The 11,871-nt window shown below is 41.5% G+C and overlaps 1 protein-coding gene across 1 annotated transcript in view; it reads right to left on the bottom strand.

Moving 5' to 3' along the window:
* col24a1 (collagen type XXIV alpha 1 chain) overlaps positions 1-4,942 on the bottom strand; it is a 106,598-nt gene extending 101,656 nt beyond the window's left edge. Inside the window, exon 1 of the mRNA XM_076278093.1 lies at positions 4,477-4,942. Coding sequence (XP_076134208.1) covers positions 4,477-4,532 — 56 coding nt within the window. The 5' untranslated portion in view covers positions 4,533-4,942. The remainder of the gene's footprint in view (positions 1-4,476) is intronic.
* Positions 4,943-11,871: the final 6,929 nt, after the last annotated feature.

Genomic DNA, 11,871 nt, shown 5'->3' with positions numbered 1-11,871 from the left:
CTGTCGTGGATGATGCATAAGGCCTGAGCTGTTATGTCAGGTTATGGGTATTTTTTCTCTCTCTACCGGAGTGTTGTTGTTCTGTGTGTGGCCGAGTGGTTTGGGTGACTAAGTAGTCAGCCATGTTTGTTTTCCCAGACCACAGCGGCTTCCTGAGCTCTCGGAGAAGGGAAACAACAAACGAGCCGTGTCACCTGCTCTTGGTCGTGATGCCAGTGTGACATTCCTCAGGCCAAAACAGAGGATTCAGGCACCACAGCCAATGCATATAACTTTTAACTCTCATTTTAAGGTCCAAAACATCTCCAAAAATTGATGGCATAGAACTGAGTCAATACAAAACATCATCATAGTGACTGACCTTAAGGTTATATTGGCAATAGATTACCCTAGATGGTGAAGATAAGTATCTTGAAAGTATCCTTTCCTTACCAACCCACCCCCACCCCCCTGACACACACATACACCCCTTGCCTATCTGCCACAGTTCACAGAAGCATATCCCCATCTGTGGATACACATGAACCAACAGAGGGTGCACCAGTCAATGCAGGGGTCTCTCAACAGCAACCCAGCAGCGAATGCAGTTCATATGAAAAGGAGTTGAATGGTCAACAATGCTCCTCAAACAGGCTTGTGTTGACCAAAGGAAATGCCACAATACCTAGACCAAGTGCCATGCCCAGGCAATAGCACATTCCATACATAGTAGGCGTTTTAATTTACAGATGAAGCTTTTGGGAGGTAATCCTTCACCACTGTGTTCTATGAAAAGACTAGGCTCTAGGGAAGTGATTATACATACCAAAACAATCTGAATATTTATTTACAACCACCCACAACAGAGAAAACTTCATTTTTTGTAATAGTGAAACATCACTGAGTACTTTTTTCAAGTGGCTACATAATTTATTGTGTTAAAGGAAAATTACAAATGTGTGTGAACAAAAGAGCAAGTGACTGTAAATTGTGCATGAAGACAAAAAATCACAGGAAACACTCCAATATTAACAGGGAATGTTTGTCTCCTTCATATAATCTGCTCCAAATTCAAAGCAATTGCTTAAATGGAAACAGGCTAACAATACTGAATGAGTACAGTGATGGGGAAAATGAAGTACTAAATTCCTATGGCCTTAAAAAGAAAGAATAAAATCTGGAGGAAAAAGTGACTTTGACTTTCCACAATTACTTGAGATGCCAAAAGCTCATGAGTAGAAAAGTAAAAATAGAGGGTCTATTTTTATTTTCTCATTCGCTTATTGATAATTTGATAATTTCCAGAAATGGCTTTTGGTAATACAAGAGTACCGCCTATATAGAGTGTGTCTTCTGTGATCCTTTTCAGAATTCAAGAAAGTCCATGTCAAAAACAAACTTTCACGATATGCATCTAATCTACACACTGTGAAAATGTAAGAACGGGGAAGCATTTTATTTAGTCCTGACCCGGAAACGTTTCATGTTGACCCTTGACCTGAGATGCCCTCACTGAAGATCTGTTGACATCATGGAGGTGGTTGACATTCTAAAAGCACAACAGCCAGTCTGGCATCCCTCCGTCAATGCTAACTCCATCTCAAAGGAGAGAGGGGTGGGTAGCCATGCTTCACTGCATAAAGCTTGTACTTGACCAAGTCCTTTCCTTTTGATACCCCTGTAGGGTCCTGCTCTACAACGGAATCTTTCAGTTGTAACTCCTCCAAAGGCACAGCCAAACAAGGCATGACTAAGTAAACATCAGCATTCTTGAACTGTTGTAGTATTTAACATCCGGTGATTTATCCTGTTAATTAGTTTAACACTCTGAGCACCTCACAAGCTTTTCTGTCACCTTCTGGTAGTGGATGATATTTTAGAATCACATCTATAGGCTACTTCCTCTCACTCTTTTTGAGCGAATGATCGATAGTGAGCAAAACTCGGGTTCCTTTCACATCTCACAGCTAACTGCAAAAAAATGACTACGTTGCAAAATCTTTAGCCTCACAACAACAAAACAAATTCCAACCATCATCACAACTCTGCATTCCCAAAGATCCCTTCCCTTTCTGGTTAATGTTTTGGACAGAATCCAGGTTCTCGCTACACATAAGCTCGTTAAATGCTCTGCGTCCCTTCCCCATTGAGTCCAATTGGTCAGAGAGTCAAGAGGTCAGTGAAGACTTGAGTAAAGATTTACTTAGTCCACAGGGCAGCAAGCAGACAAAGCACTCTGAGCAAACTCCTGCCCAGGTTTATTGGTTTGCTCTTTTCTGCCAGCAGTGGAAGTTGCAGATGTTTAAGCTGCTTTAGGTAATTTTTTTAGAACAGTTACACTAGCTCTGATAGCTGTCACAAAGAAGATTTGCTTCGATTGGAACAATCTTTCAAACTCCCCAAGGTTTTGTAATCAGCTGTGAGAATTTCCAAAACAGTCCAGCTGTAGAAAACGAATCCCGAGAACTATGAGGAGAAGGGCATCCCTGCAAGCCAATTATTTTCCCTGGAGACAACATGTTTAAAGGAGGGGGTAGACTTCATGCCTCTGCTAAATCTGAAGGAAGTCACTGCTAACGACACTTATCACTCATTCACACACCCTCTTCATTCAAACGGGATAGTGAATGCTGAACAGAAGTTGATGGATTAACAGGTGTTGCAGGTTATTATTCATTATTCAACTTTACATTTAGGCTACAGCACAAAAACATTCAACCTCTCCTAGTGCTACTTTTGAGTGTTTTTTGTTGTTGTTTGTGTCTGACTGAACTGGGTGTCATTTATTTCACATTTATGGTTGGCTTAATGAGAAGCAAAATAGTATGATAGTAGGCTACAGGATAAGTAGTTACGGGCTTGTAGTGAGTACATCTGAAGCCCCTCCTCTCTTCCCTCATGTTCACTGATATAACAACCTCAAATCACATTTTCTGCCACAGCCCTCCAACCTATTCAGTCTTGATCCAACTGGTCTTCCGTCTGATTTTGTTGTTATAACAAAACATATGGAACACTCCAAATGATTAATCCAATTAATACATGCTGTAAGTGCCTGTGCATGATTCAGTGCTTACAGATGAGAGGCAGTAATTAACAAAAGAGTACAGTTAGCTACAGCTGTGACAGTGACTGGTCAGTGACTCACTCACAAAACTATAGTTATCAGCCAGTTTAAATCTAGCACAATTGCCTGGGCCAAATGTAACAGCTGTGCAAAAACTGTATAGCCAGATGTATAAGCCATACGCACTAGCATGAGGAATGTTTGGGCATAACTGGTTCCATGCCCGGCTTTAAGTCAGACAGTGGGTGTTGAGGAGGCCCAGAGCGGTAACCCCGTGTAATGTGTCATTTTAGCGGTTTGTTTGGTGTCAGCTGGCATACATGCTAAACCGGCTCACCTCCATAAGTGCACCACAATCATAACGCAACACAGGACGGTCAACCCAAGAATAATCTGCCTCAAACAACTAAGACTTGCAAATAAATGTACATTTATAAACAGACATAGAAATGCTGACAAAGAACACGATCCTCGTGGTTCCTCCACAGAGGCTACAACTGTTCTCTGCTGTGGACCTATTCCAGAGGTCTTATCATCTGGTATAAACTTGGTCCTCAACCAAGAATTTATCCGCAGCGGGATAGCGTCTGTCTCCACTCATACCCTACAAGTCAATTTCAGCAAATTCGTATTGGCCACAACTGAAAACGAATGTAATCTGAATGACTATTTAAGTGAATACAAATTAAGCTAATGTGCAAGCTCATACATGTTTCTAAATGCATAGGATATGGCAAACTGTAGCATATACAGCTGCCTTGACATATGTGCTGAGCGGTATTCCAGAAAAGAAAAAAAAAACCTTTTCATTAAATTCATGAATTTTAGTTATGTATATGGGACTTACACTGTTTTGAAAAACCCTAAACCCAGACAGTTGTGTTGTTTAGTTCAGTGGAGTCAATAAACTGACAAAGTTATGCGCTTCTCAGACCCAGTAGAGCCTGATCACTGTACCCGGAGAGCGTCGTTTGATCTCGGTTATTTGTTTCCCATTCTTCTAATGCCCGGGTGCATCATGTGCGGAATCAATTACAGGCAATTCATGCGGACTGGTAGGATGTCAAATGAAGGCACATCTAAAGTGTCTATGCTGAGTCCATAGTGGTAGTGCGTTTCTTTGCGAGCTTGCCCATACACACTGTTGTCAACGATGCAAACCTGGGCGACATAGCATGGCAGATTTATTGTCAGGTAAACTGACAAACACACTCCTCATGTTGTTAGGGAATTGTCAATGATAAACTGTGCTAAAATGATGAAAAATCACTCTCATGGATCCTGTCAAACTCTCGAAACACTGTGGTAATGAAAGAGATTACGCTGCGTATAGTTGAACTGCATATTATACTGCAGACAGAGTTGTGTCAGATTAAAACGTTCAACCGAGCCATTCGTGCACATAGTAAACATGCATCGGAGTTTCTTACGTTTTTGTCGTGGGAGAAACGTGTCCACTCCTTGTCCGTTGGGCTCCTAAATGCATTTGTATGCATTTGTCCAAGAAGCAGTGTTCTAAGTGAAAACAGAATTCCACGCAAGAGGATACCGGTTCATGAGCTAGCCCTTGGTTACAGCCAAAGGAAGCGTAACTGAACGAAGACTGCCACCTCAGAGTTTCCTCATTGTGAGGAGTCCAGAAAGAGAGATTCCCAAATCTCTAAATTTTCCCACAAGTGCGACGCGCGTTCAGTAATCTCACTGCATTAATACGTTGAAGCACATAGTCTGCGAGAATACAACTGCGCCAATGATGACCGTCAATGAAGCAAAAGGCGTGAATGTATTTACAGTGCGCATAAGAGGACTCCTTGCTGGGTTGGATGCTATGCTTCTTAAAGAGGGGTCCTCTGTAGTCAGACAGCCCAACAGCCGTGCTGTACCTCCAGGCGTTGGTTTCTGCATGTGCCTTGACTTGCACTGTTGCAAACGCTGCCGTACTCACCGCAAATACTAGCCGGTGTTGGATTTCACCAATTACTGACTTGTGACATCACAGATCGGATCTACCTCTTACTTTACAGCAAATCATCAATGGCCCATTGATACCATGTTTAGCTCTGTATCTTCTGATTTTGATCATGATAACAATGCAGTTGGATTTTGGTATTATTATTAATAAGTATAAATGTAGTCTTGGCAGATTTGAGAGGACTATTGTTTGGCTATTGTAAGGGAAAAAACTAGTAATGAGTAAATTATATTATTTATTTAAATTATTATATTATAGTGCACATTTATTTTAATTCTAGTTTGAATTAAAACACATGGTTAAACATTTTAGCTTTTAATAATCATAAAATCCTTAAAAATATAAGATTCATATAAGAATCTTAAAAATCTTAAAAATACAGCCCAGTGCTCAAGCTTACTTGAAGTCGGCAAACCAGTTTCCTGTTCGTTGACATGGTTGTCAACAAGAATCTGGAGATAAGTGCTTTAGTTGTACCAAAACGTAAGAAATACAATGTACGTGAGTGTTAATGTCAATGGGCGACTCTAAGGCTTCAAGTCCTTTTAAAAACAATTTTGGTTTCCAACTTTTTCCTAAAAACGCCAGTCTATGTGCAGTGGCTGCACAAAAAAGGAGGGAAGGATTTTCAGTAAACACACTTTTTGGTACAACTGAATCACTCCTTTTCAGGTGCTTGTTAACAGAGATGTCAACGAACAGGAAACTGGTTTGCCGACTTCAAGCTTGTGCACAGAGCCCTGTTTCTTGGTTATTCTAATCACACAAACAGTCCCTTTAAAACACCTTTGCCCTAAAAGAGGAGATTTTTCGAGCCCAAGTCAGCTGACAATGAGCTTGGGCTCACTTCTGTGATACTGGCTAGGTCTGACAGCCCTGCCGAAGTCTTTAATCCCATTGTGGAAGTGTCATCTCTGCTCAGTCTAATGCACAGAAATGAAGGTAGCAGTGCTCCTTGCAGACAAACGCAGAGACAGAGGGGAGAAGGGGGAACAGAATTAAGTCCTGTTGAGTTGGCAGAACAAAGTCAGGTCTTAGACAATATCAAAGTATATTGCTCATGGACCAGCGCCTGGCACACGTCTGGTTGAGGCTATTTAGTCATAAAAAAATTATCTTTATGTACTGTAACATCCCCTTAACCTTTGATACGTGTTGCTTCAATGGATGACAGTTTTACCTCTTGCCGGCAAAAATCAAAGCATTTTATTAATATACACAACAAGACTCCCACAATCCCTTTTCATCTGGGTTTACCCAGGAGGGCTCACTTCATGAAACAGCAAATCCCATCCCTCTCTAAGATTACAGAGAGTAGGATGTGTTATTTCCAGTGAAGTCTGCCTCACTCTGTCCTAGCTTAGAGCTGTTCATGGATCCACATAGAAGACAACTCTCAGATCGACCCTGACGTGACCCAATCTTTATTGTCATTGGCTGGACTCGAAATAGCCCTGTTCCAACTCTGGCCCCACAATGGCCACTGACTTTAGCTCTCACACTCTAAGAATAACCACCATAGTTGGATACATACTCTGTACTTATTTTACCAACCAGTGTCACAACAAACATCCAGCTTGATCAGGCTTAAATTTAATCATTATTGTCACTCAGACAATGATGATTAAATATTTAACTTTAGCTGGACACTGTGGTGTGCAGTATTAGTGCTTGGGTGCCATACAGATGAGTAATAGTGGATGTCAGATGCTAGATGTTCTTGGAAGTCAGTGAGCGAGGTCTCTCTGCTTCTGTTCCAGACTTCCTTATCGTCGGGCCACACTGTGACTGCACAGCCATGCTACCCCTTACAGAGCCCCCGTCCAAAAACAGGATGCCGGGTCTCAAAGGGGTTTGCTGAATTTTCAACACAACCGCAAGTTTCCAGGCTGACCCATTAACCCAGAACAAACACACTCAGGTGAATCACAAAACATCCGAAAAGCTCTCGCTGTGCATCGCGGTCACGCGGGTAAGCCAGCTGCTCTTGTGTTCAGGGAAAATGTGGCAAGCAGGATATAGGATGGATCTGTGCTTAAATCCCCACTTGGCACACTTAAACAAGTGAAAACAAAGAGCCACACATATGAGATGATGTATTGAAATGCTGTTTAGGCCAACCATTAGAAGTGCCTCTGAACAAGGCTGCACACACACACTGGAATCTGAGTGCTATTAACATGTTAATACATCTGTAATTGCAGTATGCTTGATCGTCAGTGCTTTCAGGCAGGAACAGCAGAGCCCAGGTAAACACATTTTCTTTTCCCAGAGGGGCGACTACGCATGAAGCACGTGCACGGGTACCACCTAATGGCTTGCACAGAGCAGGAGAGTAATGTCTTATCCAGATGTCTTTTCCCCCCAAATCCACACAAAAACAAAGATGAAGAAAAACATGCTCCTATCATCACCTGACACAGAGAGTGAGACACAATTTCATGTTCCCTTCCTCTTAAGCAAACTTTGTATTCTATTGTTACTGTAGGAAATGTGCATTGACTACTACAGGTACTCAAATACAGTAATTGTTCATTTATAAAGCGTATTTTACACTATATAAATAATGTTGCTTGACAGGCTAACTTGGTGTGGGATTGTGGGAATTAGTGATGATTAGAGGCTGTCCATCTACATACATCCAAACACGCATCTTGTGATGAAAATAGATCAGTGAATCAGTGAAGCAGAACCACACAAAAAGTTCTCTAAGACAGGCTTTGCCTTTGAACTAAAATGGGACAAAAACAAAACAATGTTCCATTTATCACTGGTCCAGATGTGAATAAATGAGACCATCATGTACATGATAATAGCCTTTTACCAAGCGAACAACATGAATGGAGACCAAATGGAATCCATTATAAGACTTTCTCTATCTCTCTACTCCACCATGGACTTCCTGATTGGTCTCGGCTAAAAAGAAACACTTTGATGAAACTGCTTGTTCACCACAACCCCAGTGAACCATATGGTGATTCCCCACTCTCGATTTTCATTATTTATCTATGAATGACCAATAAATCTAGGGGAGGCAGTCCAAAAGCCACAGCCGTTTTGGAGAAGGCTACCTTCCGAAACAATAGCCACAAGCAGACAGAAGAGTAAGTCAAAACTGATGAGGATAGCATGTACAAGAATGTCAGACCGTTATAGTGAGGTTACATAACCTTATAATTTGATGAAAAAGGAATGAGATGTTCAAGTGAACAAGTGGTCATCAAATTCTAGTGAAAAAAGGTGCATGTAGCGATTGAAATGTAGTGTGTGTTGTCATGTAGATGCCAGTAGATATGAATAGTATGTACGCCACTGGGCAAGTGTTGGAATGAATGCATGGAGTGTGTGAATTTCAACTTGAATTTATGTAGGTATTGTGTGCACCTCTGTGTCTCTGTGTGTGTGCATTTGTTGAGGCATGAAAGCCAGAGTGGAGGGGAAACACTGGCTCAGTGTCTCCGAGGTACCACTCCCCCCCCCACACACACACACACATACCCCCTCTTCTCCTCCTCAGTCCCATGTAATGGGAACACCAGAAAGGCAACTTCCTACTCAAGTTGGATCCAAACACCATGTGGTTCAGGCGTGTATTGTCTTTCAGCCGCACGCCTCATAGTAACAGCTTGTAAATGTGGGGTTTGTGGAAACTTTTCAGACTCTGTGGACTAGAGTGAGGCCAAAATCAACTCAGTCCTAGATAAACAGAAAATGAAGACAGAGCAAGGGATGAAATGATTGCAAATGTTAAAAAATGATTAACCCCCCCCACACACACACACACAATATCTGCATAGACAGACTAGATTTTACCTGAGTGATTTAACAACTGGCAGGCCAATGAAGGGGTGCTTGTTTGATCCGTTGCCAGACAATTCATGCATGATTGATTTTTAGGTACCCATCTCACTGACCACGACCAGACTGCTAAGAGCAGACCACACAGATCCCGGTCAGGGCTGAGCTTCGGTGTCTCTTTGGCTGAATGGATGACAGGGAAGGAAAACTGTTTTAATATTTACTTTCCAGCTCGTCTGCCAGGCGTGGACGTCTATGGGAACAGCATGTGATCCGATGGGGGCTTCTGTGTACATTTCTGCGGCGAACAGATAATTCACGACGTAGACGATAAATAAAGTAGAGTATTTTTGTTTTTATAATATCACACAGTGATAAAGAGCTGTAGTTGGAGTGTGTTTTCTCGGAAGATGAACAGAGAGAAAGCTCTGAGTGAAATGACGGCTTCAGCTGTGTTGTTCAGCAAGTGTGATGACACATGACAAAACAGGAGAAAGTCATCTATGCGTCTCCATGGCTGGCCCAAACAACAATGTTCAACCAGCACGGTGACAGAAATCAGCCTTGTGTCTGTAATTAGCTCAGGTGTTGGTGTGTACGTTCTGAGAAAGTGCCAGATGATTCTCAGAAGATGTTATTTTGGTGCAAGCATAGCGTTTGAGAGAACAGCTGGGTTAGGCCAAACAGATGGCAGTGTGGACAGTGGAAAGGTCCAGCCAATAGGTCTGTTTGTGAGTGTGAAATGTGTGAAATGTGTGTGTGTGTGTGTTTCTGAGCATGTGTGTGGCCCCAAAAAAGAGCCTTGTGGATGTGAGGGTAAAAGTAGATGCGCTGCCATTGACGGCCATCCCCAGGTGAGTGTGCAGGAATGCTGGGAGTAAAAGGAAAGCAGACTGCTGTTTGCTAAAGAGGTGAGGAAAGCGGAGAGCAATCATGGAGGAAAAGACGTCTTCTATTTCTAAGACAGTTTGACGCAGAGGAGGTCCTTGGCGTCTGAAACATTTTAAGTCAGTGATCGAATGAATCATTGTGACCCAAAGTTGTTCCCATAACAGTGAAGTCACACATTTCATCAGTGTGAGACAGTGAAGCACAAACATTTAACGAGTCTCAAGGAAACTAATTGTCTTGTTAACTTCCAGCCAGCTGCCTGTGCTACTTGGAGCAGTGAAGAGTTGAAGTGTGTCATTACAAAGATTATGCAAGGAGGATAGTATCTGAATTACTCCATGTCTGTGAGGGTGTCATTTGACAGTAACATGCTCATAGGTCAAGCAAATTGAGAAGTCAGGAGTTCTGAGATAAATCATTTTGTATTGAATTGGTTGCACCATACCACTGGAAAAAAGGAGACACAAAGTAGCTTTCTGAAATAGCCATTTTAGAGAAGTTAGATGTGTTGGATGTTGTCCAGTAAATAAACCAACCACAGAGCCTTGTTTTGAGCTATTGGTACATTTCAAAGTTCTACACACCTCTCACATGTCCCTGGGGCAGCTGAATACTAGACATCCTTACAACACAGCCTAAATAGAGGAAAACGTAGCCCATTTGAAATTAGGGGTAACCTATGGCTTATAACTCATATATCTTAGGGCCACCATGGGAATGATGACGTCCAAGCACCTAAAACATGATGAGGTATTATATGTGAAAGCGCCTCCATGGAAATTGCTGATGATTTGTGACCTGATTCCATCAATCATCAGATGTTAAAATCCAAAACATGGGAATGAAAATAGATTTTAAGATCTGATAAATTGTACTGATTAAAATAAACATGGTGCTGGCAGGATGATGTTTAGCTCAAACACAATGGACTTTCAAATCATTCAAATCACTTTGATGGAGTAATGCTTTATGACATTTAAAAATGATAGCAAGTTAACTTCTTGGCCTTTACACTAGCTTGTATCACCTAACTAAAAAAAATAAAAATAAAGAAAATCAAACAAACGAAAAATAAAGAAAGAACAACTAAAGAAAAACAAACAAACCCTAAAGATTTTGGGAATCTGATTGAGCAATTCAAATGCTTTCATAAATTTGGGTTTTATCTGGAGATCAATCTGACCGACCCAAAGTATCTGTAGTAAGGTGTCCATGCAACAAAGTAAGGTGTAACAGTGGGTATATTCCATAGACAGTAAAATAAATGGACGAACAGACTCCGTCGTTCTCAATGGGAGGGCACTGATTCATTTTTTAGTTGGTCCCCCCAGTACTGCGCAGACTCGCACTTAACTTCGTGACGTTAGCCATCGAATCTTGTAACTCATATGATAGATACACCGAAATTCTTCTCACACTTCCTTTGCCTTCAAAGTCATCAAAGTTAAACATTTATTTATGTATTATTATTAATATCATCCTCACAAGTGATATCAAGTCGTGTTAATGTTGAAACTACCACACATGATCATCTTCAAAAACAGTCATGGTAAAACAAAACAAAAAAGTTATAGCCTTGAAGCTAATCTTCTTTCCACTTTTCTGACCTACGGTCAATCCATCGAAAACCTCTGAAATTATTATCGTTAGACTACCTAACGGTAAAACTACTGTTTTTCATTAGGTTTACTTGCCTCTATGCTTTACCTTAACATAGGCTACAATGCTAGGCTACATAGCTTTGTTCACGAGTTTCCGTGCTGGCTGGACTACGCTTCTTATCCAAACAATACGGTTATCTCCCTTCAGTGCGTTAGCTTCCCTTCAACCGGACATGCTAAACATTCTTCTTACGGGAACCTAACGTTACATACGAGGTAGTCGAGTCTTGTTTTGCCTTTTATTGTTTATGTAGATAACACAGAAGCTAAAATATCGGCACATGATATATGTTATATGAAGTTATGGGAGTTCAAAAAAATCCTAAATGAATGGGCGTTCTATGGGGTTAGCAGAGAGTTGATAACCACCGCTACATCGATGCTTCTACTTCCGGGAATTCGCCTGCGCCCTTGGTATATTCACCTTATTCCGCCACGCCCATTAGAAATGTATTATCTTCCGGTTCCGGCTATTAGGGGTTTGTCATCAGATCTGGCTGCGC

Source organism: Alosa pseudoharengus, unplaced genomic scaffold (genome assembly GCF_046254945.1).
Source record: "Alosa pseudoharengus isolate Yale_2024_CS ecotype anadromous, Long Island Sound unplaced genomic scaffold, YU_APseudo_1.1 YU_APseudo_1.1_scf_11, whole genome shotgun sequence".
NCBI classification, from domain to species: Eukaryota; Metazoa; Chordata; class Actinopteri; order Clupeiformes; family Clupeidae; genus Alosa; species Alosa pseudoharengus.
The sequence above is the reverse complement of the archived record's forward strand: the minus strand, read 5'-3'. Positions and strand labels throughout refer to the sequence as shown.